This window comes from Fistularia commersonii, chromosome 17 (assembly GCF_037954325.1).
Source record: "Fistularia commersonii isolate RoL2024-O1a breed Wild chromosome 17, RoL_Fcom_v1.0, whole genome shotgun sequence".
In the NCBI taxonomy this organism is placed as follows: Eukaryota; Metazoa; Chordata; class Actinopteri; order Syngnathiformes; family Fistulariidae; genus Fistularia; species Fistularia commersonii.
In genome coordinates, this window is record NC_141300.1 from 4,975,603 (window position 1) to 4,998,398 (window position 22,796).

Here is a 22,796-nt window from a genome sequence, read left to right on the forward strand (position 1 = left end):
CAGGAATGTGGTTAAAGGCGGATAACCGCCCGGGGTTTTGTTTTTTCTTTTAAAAAAAAAAAAAAAAAAAAAAAAAAAAAAGGCATTTACATCTTTACTACATCTTAATTACACAGTTTTCGCTTTTAGGGCTGAAAGAAATGGGTTTCAAAATGTAATAGACAAGACGTGTTCCACGACTTATCTTTTATTGGGTAATTAATGACATGGATGCAGAACAGCAATCAGGGTGTATTACATGTTTTGCACAACAGTTCAAGCATAGGAACTGATTTGAGACCATAAAGGTTCAACAAAGGGAACAGGGCTTCCCTCTGAGAGCCAACAGTGTTTGTTGTGTTCAATCATTAACTCTGTAAAGTCTGATCGGCCCTTTCCCACAGAGTTCTATGACTCGGACCCACGGAAAACAAACAAAACACTACTCGGAAAAAGATAAAAGTAGCTCTGTGCGAAACTCTCCAAGACATGATTTTGTGAGAAATCTATTTCAATTTAAGACATACAACAAGTGTAAAAGGTTATATATTCAAGCGGAAAAGGATTTAAAGGTAATTAGTTATATAACGTTGTGTCCGACTGCTGCTGTGATTTCAAAATCTATCCAGGTAACTGCAAACAAGCTCACGTTCTGGCCGTGTTTCTCTCGTGATGCAAGAAGATATTGTGCGTGTTTATTTGGTGCCGCCTATTTTCCTATCCGCCCCCACGCCACGCACCCCCACTCGGTGCCGGCCGGGGGCGACGCCCCACAGCTGCATCAGCCCCGGGCCTGGTCGCTTCAGAGACCTCGAGGCTCGGGTCGTCATTAATAAGCCGCCGAGATGGCGAGCGGACAAGGAGGAAGACAGTGCTTCTTTGTCAGGAGCCGCCAGGTTTTGGGATACATGATTTAAACTGCATATCTGAATTGATTTGGAGGGTGACCTTTTGCTTGAAGGTCACAGGTTTGATGCTAAATGCCCCTGGCGGGACGGATCTCCAAGTGTTCCAACACCAGACCGTCCCCGTCTGCGCTGCGTCTTTCGGCTCATCTATGGGATGTCGCCCCTTTTTTCAACTTCCCCGACGGCGCCTCCCCTCCCGAGAGCGACAAAGTGAAACGGTCTCTGTCGCTCCAGGAGGGTCGGCTGCCGCTCGGGGAAGTGATTACGAAGATCATGTGACGCAGATCTCCTGAGCCCAGGCCGGGGGCTTGCTGTCGTAGGGGACAGGATCCCTGGCGGTGGACGTAGACGGCGATGCTGCCTCGTCGCCTTCGTCCCGCTCACCCTCCACTTCGCCGTCGCCTCTGCTCGCTCGCGCAGGGAGCTCGAGGTCGGTCTGGGAGGTGAACGGCATCTCCAGGACTTGGAGGACACGCTGAACCTGGAGATGAAGATGGAGAAAGCGAATCTGACCGATGAGATCACTATTATCGGGTTCTCACTTTCCTCCCGCAGTCCACAAACATGCAGGGAATTCATTGGGGACCCTAAATTGCCCAGACACTCAAGGACATCGTACAGACATATATATATATATATATATATATATATGCACAATCTAGATTCAAAAACGCAATAAAAAATGAACTAAAGAAACAATAAAAATGACAAAATGGTAAATTAAATTAATTAATAAAAAATTCATTAACATTTGATGTGACAGAGCAGTGAATAAGGTGGTTTTTGAAAGAGTGAACGTTGCCTCTTTGTGACATGTGAATGGTTGTGTGTCTATATGGTGTGTGGATGAGTCAGTAAATGTTTGTAACCACCCATATGATGAAAAAAACTCCACTCATGCTTGCATACATCATTCTTCCTTTTCTGGTACCTCATAAATGAAAATTTTCGAGATGGTCTGATCACAAAATGGGGGTCAAGAAAAAAAAGATTGTTTTGCGGAACCCTCAAAGCATTCATCGTGGTATAATGACGGTGTTTCCTTTACATGCTTTGAAATAAGAGGTGGCAGCTGTTGGTCGGGGGAAGATGTGGAAGGGGAAACCTGTGGGCCGGACATGGGTTTTTGTTACAGTTAACAGTAACAGTTTTTGTTACGATGGTCTCCAGGCCACTGACGACGCGAGATGGTAAAAAAATTGAGCTGACTTCTGATTTGATCGAGCCGCATGCGCAGTCCCTCTACGACACTAACGCAGGCATCCATCTTGGATGCAGCAGCAAGGGGGTGGGGGTGGTTGCAAACTCTGCCATCTGCTTGGACAGCCGCAGTCAAGGGGATTTCCCCATTTTAGTGCGAGCGTTCACTTCCCCACATGCAAAGGTTCCATCTACACCCACCCCTGACACACACACACAGAGTTTTGCAAAGATACTCGACGCCGACTGAGACAATTTGAATTGTTTGAAAGAATGCAAACAAAACGGCAGTAAGAAAAACAGTTGTTTTTATGTGAGTGGAATATAGCACCCTTCAGCCCCTAGTGCTGCCAAAATATTTATTAAAAAATAAAAAGAAGAGAATGGTGTATGTCTTTTTTGGGTATTGGTTATTATTTGTTCAGTTTAACACGTTTCGTGCTGTTTGTCAGAAAATGTCCCCCGTTTGGAGGTAAATTATTTTCTACCTATCAAAACACCAGTTAATAAACTAAATTAAATTCACTAAGATTTTTACTGGAATATCAAATTCTTATACTAATTTTCACTGTAAATAGAAATACTGTATGATCTCAGTTATAGTATCATATTGGCTAGCCCTGTAGGTTTGTGTGTTCTTTATTACTTCTCACCTCGCTGAAGTCTCCTTTCTCGGCTGTCTCTATTGCATTCTGGGCAATGTAGTTCCTGAGAACCACGCGGGGGTTGGTGTTGTCCATCACCCTCACTCTCATATCCTGTGCGTCGGTGACGTCGCTCTGCCCCTCCAGCTCCCTGGCCAGACGTTTCCTGCCGTAGTGATAAAACACAGCCACGTCAAAAGAACTATAGCTGCGGAGCCATGTCACACTGAACATCCCATTTCCTCCGCCCTTATCTGTCACCACCCGCACAAAGTAAACTCCCATCCGGTCCCTCTAGTTTTGCCAATTCTCTTGAGACCCTTTATCCCTCCTCCTCACCTGTAGCGTGAGATCCAGAGGCGCCATTCCTCGGCCTGCTTGGTTCGAAGTTCTTCATCACTGGTCTCCATCAAATCCTTCAGTTTGCTGAGCCTGTCCAGCTGCCTTGCGATGGTCATCTTGTCGGAGATCATCTGGAAGAGGCCCGGATTGCTCTGGGCCATGGACAGCAGCATTGCCAGCTCCCTGCCAGCAGAGGCAAAACAAAGGCCTAGGTCAGGGGGTTTCGGCCGCTGGTGCAACTCTTCAGAGGGAACATGAGGTGACAAGATAACGAAACGAAAGGCATCATGTCTTCATAACACCTTATCTTCCGCTGGTTGTAGTTCTGTGTGCCTGATAAATATTATCTGTGACCTGAATGCAGAGAACGTCAACTCACGGCTGACATAAGGCAAGATGCAAGTTTAAGCTGGACCGGTCGCTGGTCAATCAGAACAATTCCAGCACTGTGTTTTTGTTATGAAAAAAATATGGATACAACCACTATTAATGTTATCACTACAAATTAAAATAACACTAATAATAGGGTTTAATGGGGATCAAACCAACACTTTTCTTTTTGGGGGGAGTGCAGCCCGTGCCATCTCACCGTGGATCCATGGTGGGTTTATTGGCAGCTTTGAGTTCCTCCAAGGACGCACACTGCTCCAGCAGGAGGTCTGTGGCTTGCTTTGTGGGGTCCTCCTCTCCCTCGCTGTCCTCCTCGGTGGGGCAGGGAATCTTACTTAGACAGCGGAAGGTGTTGGTGAAGTCGGCGCCTGACAGGGGCCAGGGAGGGCGAGGATGAGAAAGAGGAACTTGTGGGTGGACTTATAAGGACGAGGCCTCATGCTAATACTTTCTGGTAACATTGTGTTTGTAAAACTCTCTGTTGCGGACTTTCTGTAGAACCCCGCCGCCCCGCACCTGTGTTATGCATGGTCTGCAGTAGCGCCGTGATTAAGATCTCGTCATCCTCTTCCTCCTTCAGCAGGCCCAGCTTTTTTCTCATGTTTTCTAAGTAGAAGTGGTTGTACAACTCCAAGTAGTCTTCCATGACAGCCTTCGCTCGGTCGGGCGGGAGCTCCGGGTCAAGAGCCTCGGCCAGCTTGATCAGGTTCCACCGGCAGATGGCCGGCTGGGCCTGGTAGGAGTAGCGGCCGGAGTTGTCGGAGGCGTTGCAGATGAAGTGCGGATCAAACCTAGGTCAGATGAGGAAAGTGTCAAGGATTGGCCGAGAGGCAAAACTTCTTGCCGTATAATACATGACATTTACTGCAGGTTAAGTAGCAAATGTTTTAAAATCTTCAAATAAAACTTGGCCTTGGATATTTGCATCTTGCATCCAAGGGGACCTTTTATTAATAAAAACACGGGAGAACAAATAATACCTACAAAAGTCATTTGTTGGGAAGGGAATTGCACTGTGAAACACTGTGAGTGCCAAGTGTATCTCTTTAACCTCCCAAGACCAAAAGCTCTTGTTTGGTTTGCATTTTTTTATTTCTCTTTGCTGTTTTGGCTTATCGGGAGTGAAACTATGAAAATTTATCATCATCTTTTGACATGGTTCATTCATTCATTCATTATAAGCTGCTTTTAGCCTGCAGTTGGGGTTGCATTGCGGCTGTCGCCTATCCCAGCTGTCATTGGGCGAGAGGCAGGGTTCACCCCTGGACAAACAACCCTTCACTCTCTCATTCACACATCTGGACCATTGAGGGTTTCCAGTGAACCCAATGCACATTTTTGTTTTTGAGAGGAACCCAGAGAGCCCAGAGGGAACCCACACAGACACGAGGAGAACATGCAAATTCCCCACAGGTTGGAATTGAACCAGGGATCGTCTTGCTGTGCCGCAGAGGCATAAACCACTGCCATCTAGATATGGATTTTGATATAAAAATGATGTCCACATACAGGGAGACTGAATATCAGCAGCACACATTAAAGTCAACCCAAAATCTGACATCTACACAGGGGGATCTGGTGACCAGGTCTTAGCGGGTTAAATAAATAATGATCTTTACAAGAAAATTATGTTTGAAATTATGTATCAGCTAATTCCTTTATTTACAAATGTCAAGTCAAATGGCAACCCAGGGATGGATCTGGAGGAATCCCCAGCAAGAACCGGGCAGAAATTCCTTTTGACTGCGACACACAACCGGTTCACACACTGCCATCTTCTGGCGACCTGTCTGAACTACCGAGCCATGTCGCTACAACGGCCATTGTTAGGTCACAGTTTTATTTCTGGCCAGAGACCAAAGGCCTGGCACAAACACGTCCCTGTACTATCCCAGAATTACTGTGATAGAAAGGACTGGGCACAGGACCTCATTACACCAGTGGTTTACGACTGATGTGAAGGTTATTTCAATGGTCTTGTACCCTCATGTGACTCCGCCCAAATTGTGAGGCCCTCTGGTTGCGTCATGTGTTATCTCTGGATAGAGATAGTGTACAGACAACGGTTGCGTCCACGGTGTGTCTGACCTGTCCATGAAGCCGTACGGGCCGTAGTCCAGCGTGACTCCCAGGATGCTCATGTTGTCGGTGTTCAGTACCCCGTGGCAAAAACCGACGCTCTGCCACTGGGCCACCAGCCGAGCCGTCCGACGCATCACCTTCACATGTGGGAAGAGGACATCGTCTTCAGGTTATTCTGCTAATACGTTTGAAATGGTCCATGTAGAAAGGCCTGTATCTGAAATGAAAACCCTTGTTGATAATTTAATCCTGTACTAAGCAACGGGGGACAGTGACTCAGCAGGAGCGGTCATGTTGTCCCTGAACCCTCAGCAGACGCTTAACAGGATAATGGGTTGGATGCACATGGTCTTGGCGTCAGAGTGTTGAGTCAGGCCTTGAATAGACTACAGGTTGCCCTTCTGTCGTGGTCGGGATACAGCGCTCTGACCTCTCTGAAGAAAGCCACGTTTCTCTCCACCCGGTCCGGATGGTTCTGCTGGATCTCGGGGTAGAACATCTCGATGACGTAATCCAACATCTGTCCTCTGATCTCGTCGCGTCCGTAGCTGGGCCCCTGGCGGCCTGTGAACTCATCTACCTGCTTGAAGATCTCAAATGAGCCAAACCTGTGGGGAGAATGCACAGCTGCCACACACATCTCTCACCAAGCTCTGACAAGTGTGACCCTCAAGTGTATTTGAGTGTGTGTTTGTGTGTGTGCGCACTCACCTAAGGAAGGTCGGAGCGATGCGGAGGACCACAGAGCACCTCTCATGGCGAGGGTTTCCGCTGTAGTAAATGTCCCTCACCACTTTGCTGTCTGAGGTCACAACGGAGCCGGCCCTGGTGGTGGGAATGCCCAGGAAGTGCATGGCCTCACTGCACAGAAACTCTCTTATGCTGGAACGCAGAACCTTCCGGCCATCGGCCTGTCTGTTGGCAGGACGGCATCCACTCATCTTGACATCATGGAATAACAACTGCCTACCTCTGCAGTGTAATCCAATTTTTTCCCTTGTTTATGTTTTTTATGTTAACAACACAGTGATGGCCTTGGGCCTTAAACAAACTCTAGAAAGTGACTATTTTTATAATAATGATAACATTTTATCTCAAATGCCTTACTCAACACTCAAGGACACCATGCAGACATGTACATATATACAATATACAGATTAAACATTAAATACAAACAATAAAAATGACAAAGTGGTAAAAGCAAAAATAAAATAAACAAATAAAGAATATCTCATTTGGCAAGTGATAAACTTGAAGATATTAGCTAAACTAATAACAATTATACATGCATATACACTGCTCAAAAAAATAAAGGGAACACTTAAAAAACACATCCTAGATCTAAATGAATGAAATATTCTTATGAAAAACTTTGCTCTTTACACAGTTGAATGTGCTGACAACAAAATCACACAAAAATGATCAATGGAAATCAATTGTATCAACCCATGGAGGTCTGGATAAGAATCACAATCAAAATTAAAGTGTAAAAACAAACTCCAGGCTGATCCAACTTTGATGTAATGTCCTTAAAACAAGTCAAAATGAATCTGTGTTGCTTCCTGAGTGGACAATATGATTTCACAGAAGTGTGATTGACTTCGAGTTACATTGTGTTGTGTTCCCATTGTGTTGTGTACACAGTGTTCCCTTTATTTTTTGAGCAGTATATATGTATGCACATACACACATGCATATATACACACACATGCTTTCATCTATGTATACACATACACACACGTATATGCATATATCTATAATACACATACATATATATATATATATATATATATACACACACACATATAACTAAGACAGAGAGAGAGAGAGAGTGTGTGTGTGTGTGTAAGGTACCTCGAATAGGGGGTCAGGCCAGCTCCCTTCACCTGGATTTCCCACCGGCCGCTCGGGTTCTCCAGCAGCAGCTCCGGGTCCTGACCGGCCGGCACCTTCACCTCGCCCAGGTAGCACGCCGCCCCGTCGCCCAACTGCCCGGCGAACTGGCCGAACTGGTGGCCGCAATAGCAGTGAGCCGCGGGCTCGGACCCGGGCATGACCCGGGAGCCGCTCAGATACTCCGGGCCCAGCGGGTCGTCGAGAACCTCGTCCGCTTTGAGACCCAACAGCGCCAGGGCTCGGCTCGACACCGCCACGAAGCGCGGGTGGGCGAGAGGCGTGGGCTCCACCCGGGAGAAACACGCTCCCTTCACCTGTCGCACGCCCGGTTCCACAGAAGGGTCCAGGGGGAGTTTTCGCAGGGCGACGTTGTCGAAGTCGAGCCGCTCAAGCGGGGAACGACTCATCGCCAGACCCATGTCGTCCATCCCGACCGTCACGAGGAGTCTGAACACGGACACACCGCGGGGGAGAAGGCGTGACTGTCCCAGCCGAGCGCCGACTAAAGCCATCGGTCGGATGATCCAGCCATCGGTCCGCGTCCGTGTGCAGCTGTCGCACTTTGAAATAAAGTCTTAATCACGCTTTCATAATCCCGCAAGTTCCGACGGATGTTTGAAGCACGCAGTGTTACGTTGTTATTGGTCCGGTTGGAAACAGGTGGTAAAGCGGAACGCCGCAAAGCCAAATCGTGTCAGCTCCTGACGCCGCACAGCATTTGCGCGATGTCTATTATTTTGTAACATTTATGTAGAAAAAAAACACATGATACAAAAATGTCCTGTCATCCTCGGAGTCAGCACAGAAAAAAACGTAACTGACTGACGGTCAAGTGAAAATTCATGGAATATCTAAATTGTTAAATATAATAGCTATAATAGCAAAAATGACATGCAAAATAGCCTTGAAATAAAATTCAAAATTTACACTAAATATGACACAACAGACAGTAAAATGATTCTTGAGGCAAATATAATTTCTTTACTTAAAATGATTATAATTCAATACTGAACTTAGGATATCATGTTTGGTTTGACGTCAATTTAAGTACACAAGGATGTGGAAGGGGAACACAAGGTACAAATACTGACATCCACTTTCATCTATGTCAGACTGTTGAATTAACATTTTAAATACATTAAGAGGGGTTGAAGAAAAATGCAATGACTATAATACACTGACAGACAGAGGCAAAGCTAAACCAGAGAAGAACCTTATCATTCGGAAGACAGACGATTCCTGGGTTATTTCAGTGATTTGACACCGTGCAAGTAACTCACCTAATTATATCTGTGAGATGTAAGAACATTTCCCGATTTACAAATTAAATAACTGCTTTAAATCACAATTTAAATCTAAAGATTGTGAACCTTACACACAATTAATTTGTATCAAGATCAGGAAAATTAAGGACAAAAAAAGATGCTGCTTTGTGGGCAACGTAATTGTTATCAAGTAATCAGCCACATACAAAACAAAAGTTCCACCGATGTCAAACAGCAACAAACATCTTTGCAATTTGGATGTAAATTTGCGCTGTGGATTAAAAGGAGGCAATCTAAGGGTCAAAGGCAGAAGTGATTCAAGTGTAAGGCGTAACCTCCTGACTCAAGCTGATCACTTTCCTTCAAAAGTCCTCAAAAAAAAACAAAAAAAAAACCAACCTAACTAGTCCCCTGCAAGGACATTCTACTGACAATCTGGTTTGCGTTCACTTCCTCAGGTAAGAAACATCCAATTGTAATTTCAAATCACCCTTCCCATTGCTCAGTTTACAAATCAATGGAAAGTGAAAATGCATATCTTACAAAATTACAAACAGCTGGTACACTGAATGTCAAAATCCCTGCGAGAAGGGTTCAAGAGACATATCTGTACAAAACACTTTTCCATGTCAAGTATGAACCTTTGTATAGAGATACAGCCAAACCACAAGGTTTCAATAAACAGACCATGACATCAATTCATTTTCTTCAACCTGATGCACACTGCAGCTAGCCTGCATCCAGAGACCGCTGAGGGTGAGAGCGAAAATCAAAAGAAGGGGCAATGGTACCATGTCAATTTGAATAGAATGCACGTTTAGGTCGCCATTATTTACAAGATACACCTTCACTAACACAAGGACAAAGTCTTACAAAATTGCTGTGAGCGTTTGATGGTACTCGGTTGTAAGATGCATATAATATAGGTTTTGAATGTTGGATTCACCTTTAGCCCTTACAGAAGGCACTTGTCTGTTGATGTAGGCAGGACTGTGCACAAGAGAATCCTGACCAGGATTATCCTGAAATGAGTCCTAAATTACACATACTTTCAATTTGTCAAAAATGAAGGGACTGATTGACATTCTACTTCAGAGATGCTTTAACAACCACAAAACTAGAGCATTCCCAGACCATATTAATATCTTGGTTATATTGATGACCTATAATTTGAACCATTGTTCTTTGTCTCTCCTTCCTCCTTAGGTTTCATGCGTAGTACAAGACTCTCGGTCAAATATAAAGTGCTGGATTCAAAATTAACTAATTGGAACAAAAAAGGCTAATCAACACTGGGGACCAGATGTATAAACACTGCATGCATTGAAAAAATGCTAACACGCTTCCCATCAAAGATATCGGATTTCGACAAAAGAGAAATGAGTGACAGTGTGTGTAGCGCCGCACATACTTCACTCCTGCACCTTACTATAGCTCTTTCTTGTTCTTCTTTGGTGAAGGTTTAATGGCGCCTAGCATCCAGATGGCTGCATTTCATCCGCCATAAATAATGTATGAGCATCCAGAAAAGAAAGGGGTGGCTGTGAAAGGGGGAGCTGTGATGTCACAAAGGTAAATTGGTGAAAACTGTCATGTTAACAAAACAATATATCCAAATAACACATGTGGTGCTAATGTAAGTCTTAAGATAACAATCATAGTCTAAACTCACAGAATCACCTGCACATGGGGGAAGAACACTTCCTGTGGTGTCACGGCGCACTGTGAACACACACTGCAAACCAGAAATCACAGGACTCACTCCTTGGGTGTGTGCACCCGAAGCGGAAAGGGGGGGGAGCTTTCTGTTTGGACTGCCATAAATCCAACACTGTTAAAATGAAGGGGGAATGTATACGTGTAAATTAAGTTGTCACACATGGGAGGATCTTGAGAAGGATGAACAGAAATTTGCAAGCAGAGCAAGGCGGGGCCTGATCTCCAGCCCCCGCCGCTCATTCACCTGAACTGACCCACTTGCTCTTTGCCTCATCAAACTCAGCGTTTGGACTTGTGCCTTGGCCTCCATGAATATTTTATTCTGTTGGTGGTGGTGGGCTGGCTTGCGGGATGCCAAAGTGAAAAGCCTCACTCCCTGACTTCATTTTGACATTTAAATGTAATTTTTTTTTTGCTTTGCGTCCTTGTCATTCTACAACAGCACTTGCAATTAATAAGGAAATGGTCTGTTCCAATCTCCATATACAGACGTTTTTGGAACTGTGTGCATAGACACAACAAATAAGGATTCTTATGAGGAACAAATCTAATCTAACTAGCAAATATATATATTCTTTTTATCCTTTGGGGATGTACACAGCGTGTTATGCATCTGGACCCAGAATAAAGAAATGAATACGCAGACAGCTACAGAAAAATGAGCCGCTCCATCACATCAGGGAGTGGCTGAGGCGGATTCCTAAAATGGCATCCAAATGATCCTGTCAAATAAAATTTCACATTAAGACATTAAAAGGAATAATGGGGTGACAGTGTTGGCATTTGCATACCTTACAAAATGCAGGATTAGCAGAAAATATGAAAAAGAATGGTTTCTTTGGCAGTTTGGCCGTTCCATGTCCATCATGACATGATTGCGGGGTGCGAGGCCTGGAATCCTGTTAGGTCTATGTCAGTTCCCGTTCACTTGGGTGGATTAAACCCCGTCCGTCAGCCTCACCTACTGCTTTAAGGCCATTGGTAAATCATATAATGCTTTCATTCATCGAGTGACGGCTTCAAGACGAGTGGCGGTGTCAGGCGGGCGTCGGCCGTAGGTTCTCCAGCACTGATTGGACAGCAGGAATGGACTGCAGGGCTCTACCTATACTCCCTCCGGCACGATAGCAGGCATATCCCAGCACTCCCATCATGACTCCCTTGATAACTGTGCGCAACACCCAGCCAAAACGTGAGGGAGGTGCCACGCTGAATGAGTGAGAGAAGAGAGATGAAGAATCCACGCGCATTAAAATGTCAAGACCGACGGAAATAACAACCTACCTCATGATTTCGTTAATGTTCAGTTGTTTCTCCCAGTTCTTCTCGATGCCCGGGACGTGACCCATTCCGACGACTCCCACCACAACAGCAGGCACTTCTAGAAAAGAGGATATATTGTGATAATAAAAAACTGGGGCTAGGGCTAGAGGATAGTTAAAAAAAAAATATATAGTGATAGATATATATATATATGCATATATATCACTATATATTTTTACTATAGCACCCCCCCTTTTCATTGTCAGTACATGCTATAAAATCCACAATGGTGCTACAAACTTGTTAGGTTATTACATCAGTGGTTATTGTACGAGCCCTTCCATCTCTGCATGAAGATAAACAATTGTTTAAGACTCATTTTCAGATTACATTTAAAACTTTTTTGCTGTGGACAGAAAATTGTGGATCTCAGTTCTTGATACAAGAAAAAGTCATTATAAGACTAAAGATATTTTATACCATACTTGGTAAATACGCACTGCTATAAGAGTTTGCACTAGTAATTCATGAAATTATATAACCCGGATTTAAAAATGAATGAGCTCTATGCACCGAGGTGCTTTTTGGCTCATAAACCACCATCTTGTAAGGAGCAAGGAGTTAAAAAAGTTATTTCTGTCATTTGCCATGGAAGCTTAATCATTTCATGTCATTATCACAGAAGACTTGTCTCAATGGCAATTAAAAAAAAAAAAAAAAAAAAAAAAAAAAAAAAAGTGATATAAGTTCACTCTTGACACCGAAGGGTTTTTCAGCTACGTTAGCAAGTAAATAGAAGCTCATTTTGCCCATCCTTTTTGATAATTTTGTTAAACAGAATAATGTGAAAAGTAAGCATCATATTAGCGGTCTTGTCTTTATCTGCATTGTTTAATGCCAATAGACATTTGAATTTTATTCCCGCAGCGCATTCCCAAATGTAGAGGCAGGAGCAAACAAAGAATGGGAAACTTGTGGAATGACTAGAACACTCAATTTATGAAGATTTGAATTGGTAACCATTGATAGCATAGTATTAGAGAGGCTGTCGTCCACAAGGAAGGACAGTCACAGTGGTATAGCAGACTGACCATTTGAGGATGATTCTCATCAATGTGAAATTAGGGGAGATTTGGGGATTTCACCTTCCACAATCCATAATATTATCAAAATTCCAAAAGCCTGCATATACTCTGCTTATAAAAATATGCACATTCAAAAGCACGGGAGTTAGTGAACCAACTGCTTACTGACAGTCTCAGCACATAGCTAGAAAAGTACACCAATGACACCCCAGATATCTGGTGGAGCTTCATTAGAACAGCTGTATCTTGAATAATTTCACACCTGCTGCTGCTGTTTTGTAATAATACTAATAATAATTGCTCTGTGTCCAAGAGAAGATAGGGGGAACTGCGATGGCTTAATGAGTTTTACTGTGACTTTGAAATTGAGTTTTAAAGGGAATTTAAAAAAGTAAGAGGTAAAAGTCAACATTCATTCACTGCTCCTTCAGCATCAAAAACAATTACTGCTTACAACTTAAGTCAGAAATCAATATCTCCAATCTAAAAGCACATCAAGGAGGATGAGAACACAGACCCGAGAAATCCATATAGTGAGGAAAATCATATGTCTGAGATTGATGATCGTGAAATATGTGATACCCACTCTGGGCATTAGGGGGAGCCTCCACACAGCGTGTAGCCTGACGGAGTGTGTGCGTGAGGTAGATGTCTCTCTCGGCCACAATGGTCTGGTGGAGAGCGGGGAACTCGCCAATCATCTCGGACATGGTCTGCTCCAGCAGGTCCTTCTGTTTGCACTTCTCCACATCCTCCTTGCTGAAACACAGCCCGACACACAGTTGGAGGTAAAGAAATGATAGGCTGACATGACTTCGACCAGACAGGAAAATGTAGATGAAACAGGCAAGATCGGGTAAGATCCCTTTTTTTTCCTCGAACAATGTGTCAAAAATGTTCAGAAAGTATTGAAGCTAACAACAATTAAGAGTGTATAATAACTGTTTCTTAACAGACACTGTGCCAAGTATTAGATGGAGAGATGAAGGAAAGGGAATATAAACAGTTTGCCCATTGTCCAATTCTGAGACTCTTGATTTTGAAAAAACCCTGATTGAAGAGGATACCAGAGAAAGGGAGTACTTTGAAATTGCGGTCCCAGAACAAACTCACAAGGAGGCTGTCACCATGTGAGAGGAGTGTGGTAAATTGTCTTGCAGATGTTTTAGCTTCTGTTCGGAGTACCTTTAAGCAGCACATAACAGGAAAAAGCAGCAGCTATTTTTAGAATACATATTCTGGCTGAAGTTGGACAAACAGTTGATGCAGAGATCTGTTCATCTGATCTTACAGATCGTGATGTTGAATAACAGGCGGTCATATGGGCAATGTACACTTGGTGTACATTGCTAAAGTTTAGAAAGGATGGGAATGCGGATGCACAGGCTTGATGATTTTGCATCATTAAAGAAATTATGTAAAATTATCTGTTAAATGCAAAAGTACAAATACCATAGTTCCTCTTGCTTCCAAAATTTAGGTTCTTCAATATCCGTCATTTGCATCTTTAATGCAACGACCCTGTTCACTGCTTCCATTGGCTAGCACCACTAAAAACAAGACCATTAAGCAGTCTGTTTTTAATCCATCCAGCTGTGGATTTAGCAGCCTCTCTGTTTAAGCATTATTATTCAAACTGATTCTTAAAGGACATGTTTTCCCACTTAAATGCAGAAAGCGGTTAGTTCAATATCTCGTTTGAAATTTTCCTGACAGTTTATTTGAAAAAAACAAAACAAATGTATTGATATTATTATCAACTGTCAAAGACTGCACACAGAACATACACACATACAGTAAATGTATTATTAGACATAGGCCTGTAGATAAATTAATAGAGGGAGAATTCTTCAGCTCCATTAGATCCGCAGCATTCATCAATTCTCAAACAGTCAGCTATTGCTGGCATCAGGTTACCGTCTAAGGTGTAGCTCTGACCACTGAGCTGTCATCAGAGGACAACGGATTCTTTCTCCCTTACCACAAGGTCAACTGCAGGGCATGGACATGCAGATGCATAGAGGAGGGATTCCTCAAATAAGGCTACAGCAGATTCCAAGGCAACAAGGAGCATTTCATGTATGGCAAGTTTTAACATTCATGTTTTGCTACAAATTACATTTATTTATAAGCTTGAAGTCCCATCTGATTGCATGCAATTCACCATATTTTCATTTCCTGCCGGAAACAGAGGCGCTGTTCAATTAATACTTTTGATTTTTGTGAAACGCAGAGAATGAATATCTCTTCTGTCTCTCCCTATATGACCTTCTTCAGTGGGCACATCTGCTTAAACACAGTTGTTATCCCAGTTGTGCTTTAAAAAGGTCAGTGGTAACTGAAGTAAGAGCCTGGTGGCTCTCCCAATCGAGATAAGGAGAGACACTTTAGTCCTAATGTGAAATGCAGTTTTTGGACCGGGGACACGGTGACATCGAGGAGAGCCCAGAGATTGACTCACCATGTGATTAATGGACAAACTGCTCTCTCTTGCAGGTGGACAAGAACTGCAAAGACTGTTTTTCTTTTCCTTCTGACAGGACCTCTTAGACACATGATGCTTTTTCATGTTCACAGAAAAAGCAGGCTCCTCTTGATTTAATCAACTCTTGGGTAGACTCTCTGGCAACACTGGCATTTCTTGTGCTTATGTGTCAAACAATCTAGAATATTAGATGGCACGAAATGTCAGCAAAGGGATGCGTAATTGGATCAGGTTGTATAAAACCTGTACAAACCAATCAAAAAATACATGATTTAGCCCTGTCCTGGTCCTGCATATTTATTGTTTTTGCTCTTTTGATGAGAATTTTTCATTGACTGTCAACAACCACTCCTCAGAAAAACTGAACGTGATGTTACTTGGTGGCATGTGCGTGTCAAACATGAGTTTATACCTTATTGGATCTGACAGAAAGCAAAGACCCCAGGCCAAGCGGGCCTTCTGCCATAGACTAAGGGCAGCAATGGCTCTCTTGAACGTCACAGGGATAGGCCTGTCCCCAAGGTGGAATTTACAGAATGGCACCCGACCAGCCTGTGTAGAAAAACACAAAAGATCCAAGAATTCAACTCAATGTTATCGAAACGGCGCCAAATCATCACAAAAGTGATCTCAAGCAATTTTTCATAGAGCACATTTGGACCATACTCTATCAGAGACCCAACAGTTGCCCCATGAGCATACACTTGGCAACAGTGGCAAGGAAAAATTCCCTGTTTAAGCAGGTAGAAACCTTTAGCAGAACTCAACACATGGCGGCCAGCCATCTACCTTGATCAGTTGGGAAAAGAGAAAGGAAGGAGGAGGGAGAGAGAGCTAGAGAATAATGCAGGTCTTAAATGGGGATACAATTTTGAGCTTGTGAATTTGAAAAAAGGAATAATTGAATGTTTCACCTCTTTGAAGGCCTCCCTAAACTCGCCTCCAGGAGCCATACCAAGCTGCTCCGTGATATGGGCTGAAACTTTGAGCAGGAGGATTTGCATTAGGCCAGACATCAACCCATTCTAAAAAACAAACACACATGGAAGAAATAAACAGAAGGCCAGAGAAGCCACAGGCTTTTATTCATGTTTTTTTTAAAAAGTTGTTCAGTAACAATGCCATTGAAGACAAGCTGTACGTACGCGACTAAAATCTAATTTGACCTGTGCATTAAGTACGCTAATTTCTTGATTATCTTTTGAGAGGGTTTCCTATTTTTAAAAGACACTAGTATTTATCATATTCCTTTTCTAAAACTGTACTTTTGACTCATTTCATAGTTTGAGATCACCGACAACTCTTAACTTTACTACATTTGTCCCCATGTCAGAACCTGGCTGCTGTCAGACTGAGAGCTGGATGGTGACAGACAGACTCCTGCAGACTGACTGCCGAACGAAAACACGAGGGGGGCAGAAGCAACTCTGGTCCTTTATAAGCGCAAATGATCTACTGCATGCAATACATGGACATTAAAAAGGCTTGATCCTATGAGTAAATTTCTCCTCTTAAATTTGAAATTAGATTGATGTTTTTTAACCTAAAATAAAGTCACACTGCCTTTTTTTTCTTTTACCTTTTTTCTTTTTAAAATGCAATTACAATGTAATCTTATTCATAAGAGTTTTGTAATAAATTACGTACCATCTCCCACAAGTTTCTGTTTGTTGGTTATTAATCTCTTTACCTGATCCAAAGACATTTAAATTCAACTTCTCCTATACACACTCTTGACAGTGAAAACAAGTATCAAAATGTTGTGCAGATTTCTTCAGTAAGTGACATATTTTAAGAAGGAATGCCATACTAGGAACAATGCTGCCTCTGAAAACACATTGTGACATTATAAGGGGCATAAATAATTTAGAACAAAATGGCTTTTGTTTATTTTGTAGAAAGTTAAGCACAAAAGAGCAATGAAAAATGAATATGCTGAGGAGATTGAGTGCAACATTATTGTTAAAAAAAGGCTTCTGTTTCATTACATAAAATTGTGGCCAACAAGCATCATTTCTCATTACTTCAAATTAAAACTGTGTATTCAACATTGCAATGGCAAGTAAGTCATAGCCTGGCTAATTAACTTAATTTTTACCTTTTCTTGGGTATATTATAAGAGTAACTTTTACTTTAAAAATATCTAATGGGATTATCTCAGCTGATTAACAATTAGCCAACCTGCTCTTCACTGCTGCCAATACTGGAACATCAATACTGCAATCTTTGGAGAAGATGACACTGCTGCAGTATCCATAACATAAACATTATCATTCCTTCCTCCTTTTCATTCCCTTCTTTCAATTACCATCGCTCTTAATCCTCATCTCTCTTAAAGCCTGACCTGCTTGATGGCCTGCTGAACTTTATCCAGGTTGATGTCTTTGGCCTCCTTCAGCAGTGTGTTCTCATCCATCCTTAACATCGACACCCTGTACTGGCACAGCTCCACCACCACTACATCTGGCTGCACGGCACGGATCGTCTACATGCCGCAGAGAAGGAATAGGTGCAAAACAGGTGAGTGGATGAACCAGACAAAAGGCACAGAAAATGAAAATTAATATAGTTAATATAATACATAAGAACAATATGCTTGCTATTAAGAGAAAATAAGTCATCGTGCTTAAGCTTTTACGCATTCAGAGAGATACGCCAGCAGCTTATTGACAAGCTAGAGCAAATTAGCTTTTAAAACACTGCAAGTAGCTTTTATAATTTAAAGAATCTTATTTAAGTCTAAAAGTCTCACCGTGGCAACATCCTTCTTGCTGCTGTCACTGAAGTGGGCCGTTCCTACCAGGTACAAGAGGCTGCCATCAGGTGAAATAAGACGAGTGACTGTCTCTGGGAGCTCAGGGGATGATTGGCGGCGTTGAGCACGCAACTGCCAAAGCAACTCCATTGCTTCAGTGTCCGCTACATGGGGAAGGAAAAAAACAACAACACAAATGATTGCTTTGAGAAGAGGAAAAATAGGTTCAATGGTTTCATATCTTAATACCAACTATAACATACAGGTATTGGATGCAAAAATTATTCAAAATGACAACATAATTGTACAGAATATCAGTCAAGTTCATATTTTAAGTGAATATGGTGAACAAGATGCCAAGGTTCTCTTTGGGAGTCAGCAGGATGGAGAGGATCAGGAATGAGTCTATCAGAGGAACAGCACATGTTAGATGTTTTGGAGAGAAGGTCAGAGAAGCCAGACTGAGATGGTTTGGTCATGTACAGAAGAGAGATAGTGAATATATTGGTAGACGGATGCTGGGATTGGAGCTGCCAGGCAGGAGGTCTAGAGGAAGACCAAAGAAGAGACTTATGGACGTAGTGAGAGAGGATATGAAGGTAGTTGGTGTGAGAGAGGAGGATACAGAGAATAGGGTTAGATGAAGAAGGTTGATTCGCTGTGGCGACCCCTAAAGGGAAAAGTCAAAAGGAGATGAAGAAGATGGTGAAATAATATAAGGCTTTGCAATTTCATGAAAACAAAATCTCAGCAGACGTTGAAATGTTTTACCTGACCATCCATAAAACATCATATTGTAACTAAACCAGTGATTTGTGCTCCTGTTGTTGTAAAGATATCACAATTGTGTTTTTTTTCTTTCCCTAATAAATTACATGCTACATATTTTTACTTTCTAAACCTTCTCTGTTTTGGATTGTGAAAAGACAAGTTATCTGGTTAATGGTGAGGACTTTCAGATCATTGCAATATTTAGAGAAATCTGCATTCTTGAAAACAGCAACAGTCTTCAAAAGAACAAATAAACAGACAGAAATATAACATTCTTTGCAAGTGAAGAAAGGAACAGCAGCTTACAAAGTCCTGGAGGTAAACATGGCAGTTCCTCTTCAGCGGGATCCTCTGATGGTCCGACTGACTCATCCTGAGGGTGGTAGAAGACAACAACCGGGTATTAAGAAAAATTGAATTTTGTTATCAGGTCTCATAGCAGAGCTTTTCACACCAAGTCGTTGAGAGGGACTGCATGGTAATTCAAGGATGGTTGGAATCGAACCGAATATTCCAGAGCGGCAAACTTTGTGCTTTCACTCTAAAATGACCTGCCCACAGTATGCCATCGAGCTGCCAAAACACCAGTCACACCATCCGCTCTGCCTCAAATCCACCCACCCAGATGCCGGTGTACAAACCTCTGAATTGTTTTCTTGATCCATATTTGAACTCCTGACGCCGCCTGTGTCAATGAGAGCAGGTCATTTGATGAGACGGTGTAAAAATGAGGCGTTCACTGACAGTTGGATATGTCGCGGTGCTGCTGTCTGATGACGTCGCTTTAAGTGGGGAAACGCCAAGCGGTTGCTCACTTGTGTAAATTGAGCTAACATTTAACACTAGAGCGTTAAAGGGAAAGAATTACGAGTAACCCCGGTGTGTGTACACTTATGAAAAAAAGCTCTGTTAAAATTCTGGCCAAGGCTCCTGGGTTGTTGCTACATGAGAGGCTTGGCGGCTCGCTGGCAGCAGGTCTATGAAGTTAGCTAGCTCAGCCTTTTCTCGGTTGTAAAATGCTAACATGAGCTAATATTGGCTAGCAAGTCAGAAAAGCATGACATATCATTAATAGCGAAGAGGACTAACTGTCCGACTATTTCTGCCCGCTTGTAATATAAAATGGTTGTAAATGTGCACGACACGCTTCTAAAAAATACCAAAAACTTACTGTGCGAACCGGTCCGTCTGTCAGTGGTCTCTTCGCCACTTCAGCAGCCGTCGTGTGAAATTGACAGCCGCGGTGCACTCTGGGAAATGCAGTCATTGACACAACAGGGGGTTTCTTTAGTTCTTTCTCTCCTTTTTTAATGAAAATGTGAGTTTTCTTCTCGTTATAACACATTACACATCACAGTCACTTTATTCTCCACGTGTCACTAGTATCAAGACAAGATTTGTCTCCAACACTGACTCAATGTGAGAATCTACACACAAAATCAGTTGAAACCCGTGGTTCTCAGACTTGCGGCGTGCTGGATCTCTAGACTCCTCTGTGCTTTTCAAGTTTCTTAGGCATGGGAAGGCAGCATTATTTGAATTGCACATTCCATACAAAGGGGCAGGATAAAAAGTCACAAATAGACACGGAGAGTTACAATAAAAAAAAAACATATATAGATATATATATCTATGATTATATAAAGAAAGAGAAGCAGCTTCAAAGGTCAAGCAAGGGAGTGAAAGTTTTTTCTTGAAGAAGAGAGACATTACAATGCGATTTAGAAAATATATAAATGAATAGTTATTCTTAATTCTAGATTTTTGTTTAAATGCTTGTTGAGTTTTTTTTTAATGTTGCATTTACCGTAGTTGTTTTCTCTCTCGCTCTGAGTGTGTGTGTCTGTGCGTATGTGTGTGTGTTTGATTAAATGCGATCTTACTACCTCACTACCCTTTTTGGCTGAGGACAAACTACTTAACTTATTTTGTTATAATAAACAAATAAGTGAATGAATATTCAAGAAACAAATGTAATGCAGAGGTCATAGTCCACCGGGGACAAGACAAATTGAGCATCTTTCCACAGTTTTTCCAGTCCCACATCAGAGAGCACGTCTGAATCCGAACAGAAAAGTTTCTATTGTCAATTGCTGGAGCTGGATATTTACAGTTTTTGTGTTTCTTTCTACAGACTTTTGACTATTGTTGCTTTTACAGTATATTTCATTACTGTTTTTTTTTTTTTTCTTTTTGCTCTGGTGATGTTTGATTTTGCCGCGAAAATCACTTGTTTGTAGCCGCCTGTTCCCATCAGCATTCAGGGCAGGGTCTCTTTTTCTTAAAGATTATCATTGTTATTTCAACTGGATTAAGTTGCATTCTCCGTTCTGAATAATTCTAACAAGGCAACGATGAGAAGCGCAGGGATCGGTTCGGACAGAAAAATACAGTCAATCTTGCCACTGGGGCTTTTCATAAAGAATTTCTCTAAAATCCCCCAATTGCTTACTCCCTTTTTTTTTAGTGAGAGTTAATTTTTTTTTAATGATGGGGAGTCATGCCAGGAAACCACTGAGAACCACTGGTTTGAGTAGGGCTGTGCACAACATATAACATGTGTTCACATACACTCGTGCTACAACTCTTAAAGTGCTTTTGGATGAGTTTTTATGTGCTTAAGTAGTCCAACAAGGGGATTCTGAGCCAACCTGCATCATGTAAATGGTATCATTTATTTCCACAAAACCTAAAAACTAGCAAGTGGAGGCTGTAGTGGCTGTAGTGAGAAAAGTGCAAACTTCCTTCACAGTTTTGAAGTGGTGTTTCTGAATGCCCCGGAGGAGGAGGACGCTTGGACCCCGCTGGACAGGAATTCCAATATCCTCAACAGTAGATATCCTATGAATCTGTCATTGTACATGGACCTTTTATAACACTGCAGCAAGACATGTGTGCGCAAAGATTTTCCCAGCACACTTCCCCTTGTTCACTTACTTTTTCCCTGTGAAAAGTGCTAATATAGGCCTACAGTATGCTTTGTTATACTAAAACAAGAAAACTACTTCTAACTATTCATCCCTTCACATTTTTGACGGTGATGGTGATTTTAGCACAATGTGAGAAGCGGCAGAGTCATTGAAAGAAAGTAAGTGTGGGCCAGGCTGGCAGTCACGACACTCAAAAGATTATACCGCAGTCATGCATTCCGGTGAGTTTGACATCTAGTCGTCCGTCCGTTCCATTCACGTCACAGTACTCCCACAGGAAGCTGGCACAATACTGAAGTCGCACACTGTCCTTCAGCAGATCTGATCTCTACGTCTGAGCCACTTTTGAAGTCTTCAAGAAGAAAACACTCCCAAACTGCCCATCTAACATGTAATATACATAAGTAATACCAGGTTTTCTGAGCAATTTATAAGTTTCATATTGTCCACTCACTTGGTGTAAATTCTGCTAGCTTGCTGCTGCTGCTTAAATATAGAATGCCAATTGAGGTATAATGAAAGGACTATAGTTGCGTTAGTTGGTGAGCAAATGTCTGTAATATAGCAATGAAACGTGTTGCAGATTAAACACCTCACAAACACTGTATCATATGCAGTGTCTATACATGTTTTTTCAGTGTACAGAGAAATATGATGCCTTAAGCGCATACGTTATTGCCACAAATATATCGTGATCTTTTGCATATTCATTGTGCAGACCTCCATAACAGTATTGCATGAGCTACCTGTCTACTTGGCTATTTAGATAAAGGGACTAAGCATTATCATATTGTTTAAAATACATTTTAAGCCATAATGCAGCCCTCTCTGCAGATCATTCTAAAGATATGTATATCTAAAGCTCACTCATCCCTCATATTGATTTATTCGCTCACCAGGCCTGTTTAGTATAGCTCTTTGACCCTGCACTGTAGCACCCTGTTGAATTATATCACTGCTGGTTTCATTGGAGGGTGATTAACTGGACACAGTCATCCTGAGACATGATTGTGACATCGATTCCTACAGTAATACTCTGGTCAACACTATCAAATACATCAACTTCTAGCCTATTTATTCTC

General features: G+C 42.3%; 2 protein-coding genes across 2 annotated transcripts; both read right to left on the bottom strand.

Annotated features, from left to right (window-relative positions):
• Window positions 1-171: 171 nt before the first annotated feature.
• Window positions 172-8,066, bottom strand: selenoo1 (selenoprotein O1). Its single transcript, XM_086162753.1, has 9 exons — window positions 7,400-8,066; window positions 6,257-6,460; window positions 5,976-6,153; window positions 5,552-5,682; window positions 3,980-4,254; window positions 3,663-3,831; window positions 3,071-3,256; window positions 2,741-2,897; window positions 172-1,368 (listed from the first exon to the last, which is right to left on the bottom strand). The coding sequence occupies exons 1-9, from the start codon at window positions 7,951-7,953 to the stop codon at window positions 1,150-1,152; spliced, it is 2,073 nt and encodes a 690-aa protein (XP_086018879.1). The 5' UTR covers window positions 7,954-8,066; the 3' UTR covers window positions 172-1,149.
• A 2,431-nt stretch (window positions 8,067-10,497) lies between these two features.
• Window positions 10,498-20,016, bottom strand: trabd (TraB domain containing). Its single transcript, XM_086163519.1, has 10 exons — window positions 19,956-20,016; window positions 19,426-19,469; window positions 19,091-19,157; window positions 18,011-18,177; window positions 17,603-17,743; window positions 16,173-16,283; window positions 15,671-15,810; window positions 13,360-13,532; window positions 11,710-11,806; window positions 10,498-11,634 (listed from the first exon to the last, which is right to left on the bottom strand). The coding sequence occupies exons 2-10, from the start codon at window positions 19,447-19,449 to the stop codon at window positions 11,463-11,465; spliced, it is 1,092 nt and encodes a 363-aa protein (XP_086019645.1). The 5' UTR covers window positions 19,450-19,469; window positions 19,956-20,016; the 3' UTR covers window positions 10,498-11,462.
• Between the last annotated feature and the right edge of the window lie 2,780 nt (window positions 20,017-22,796).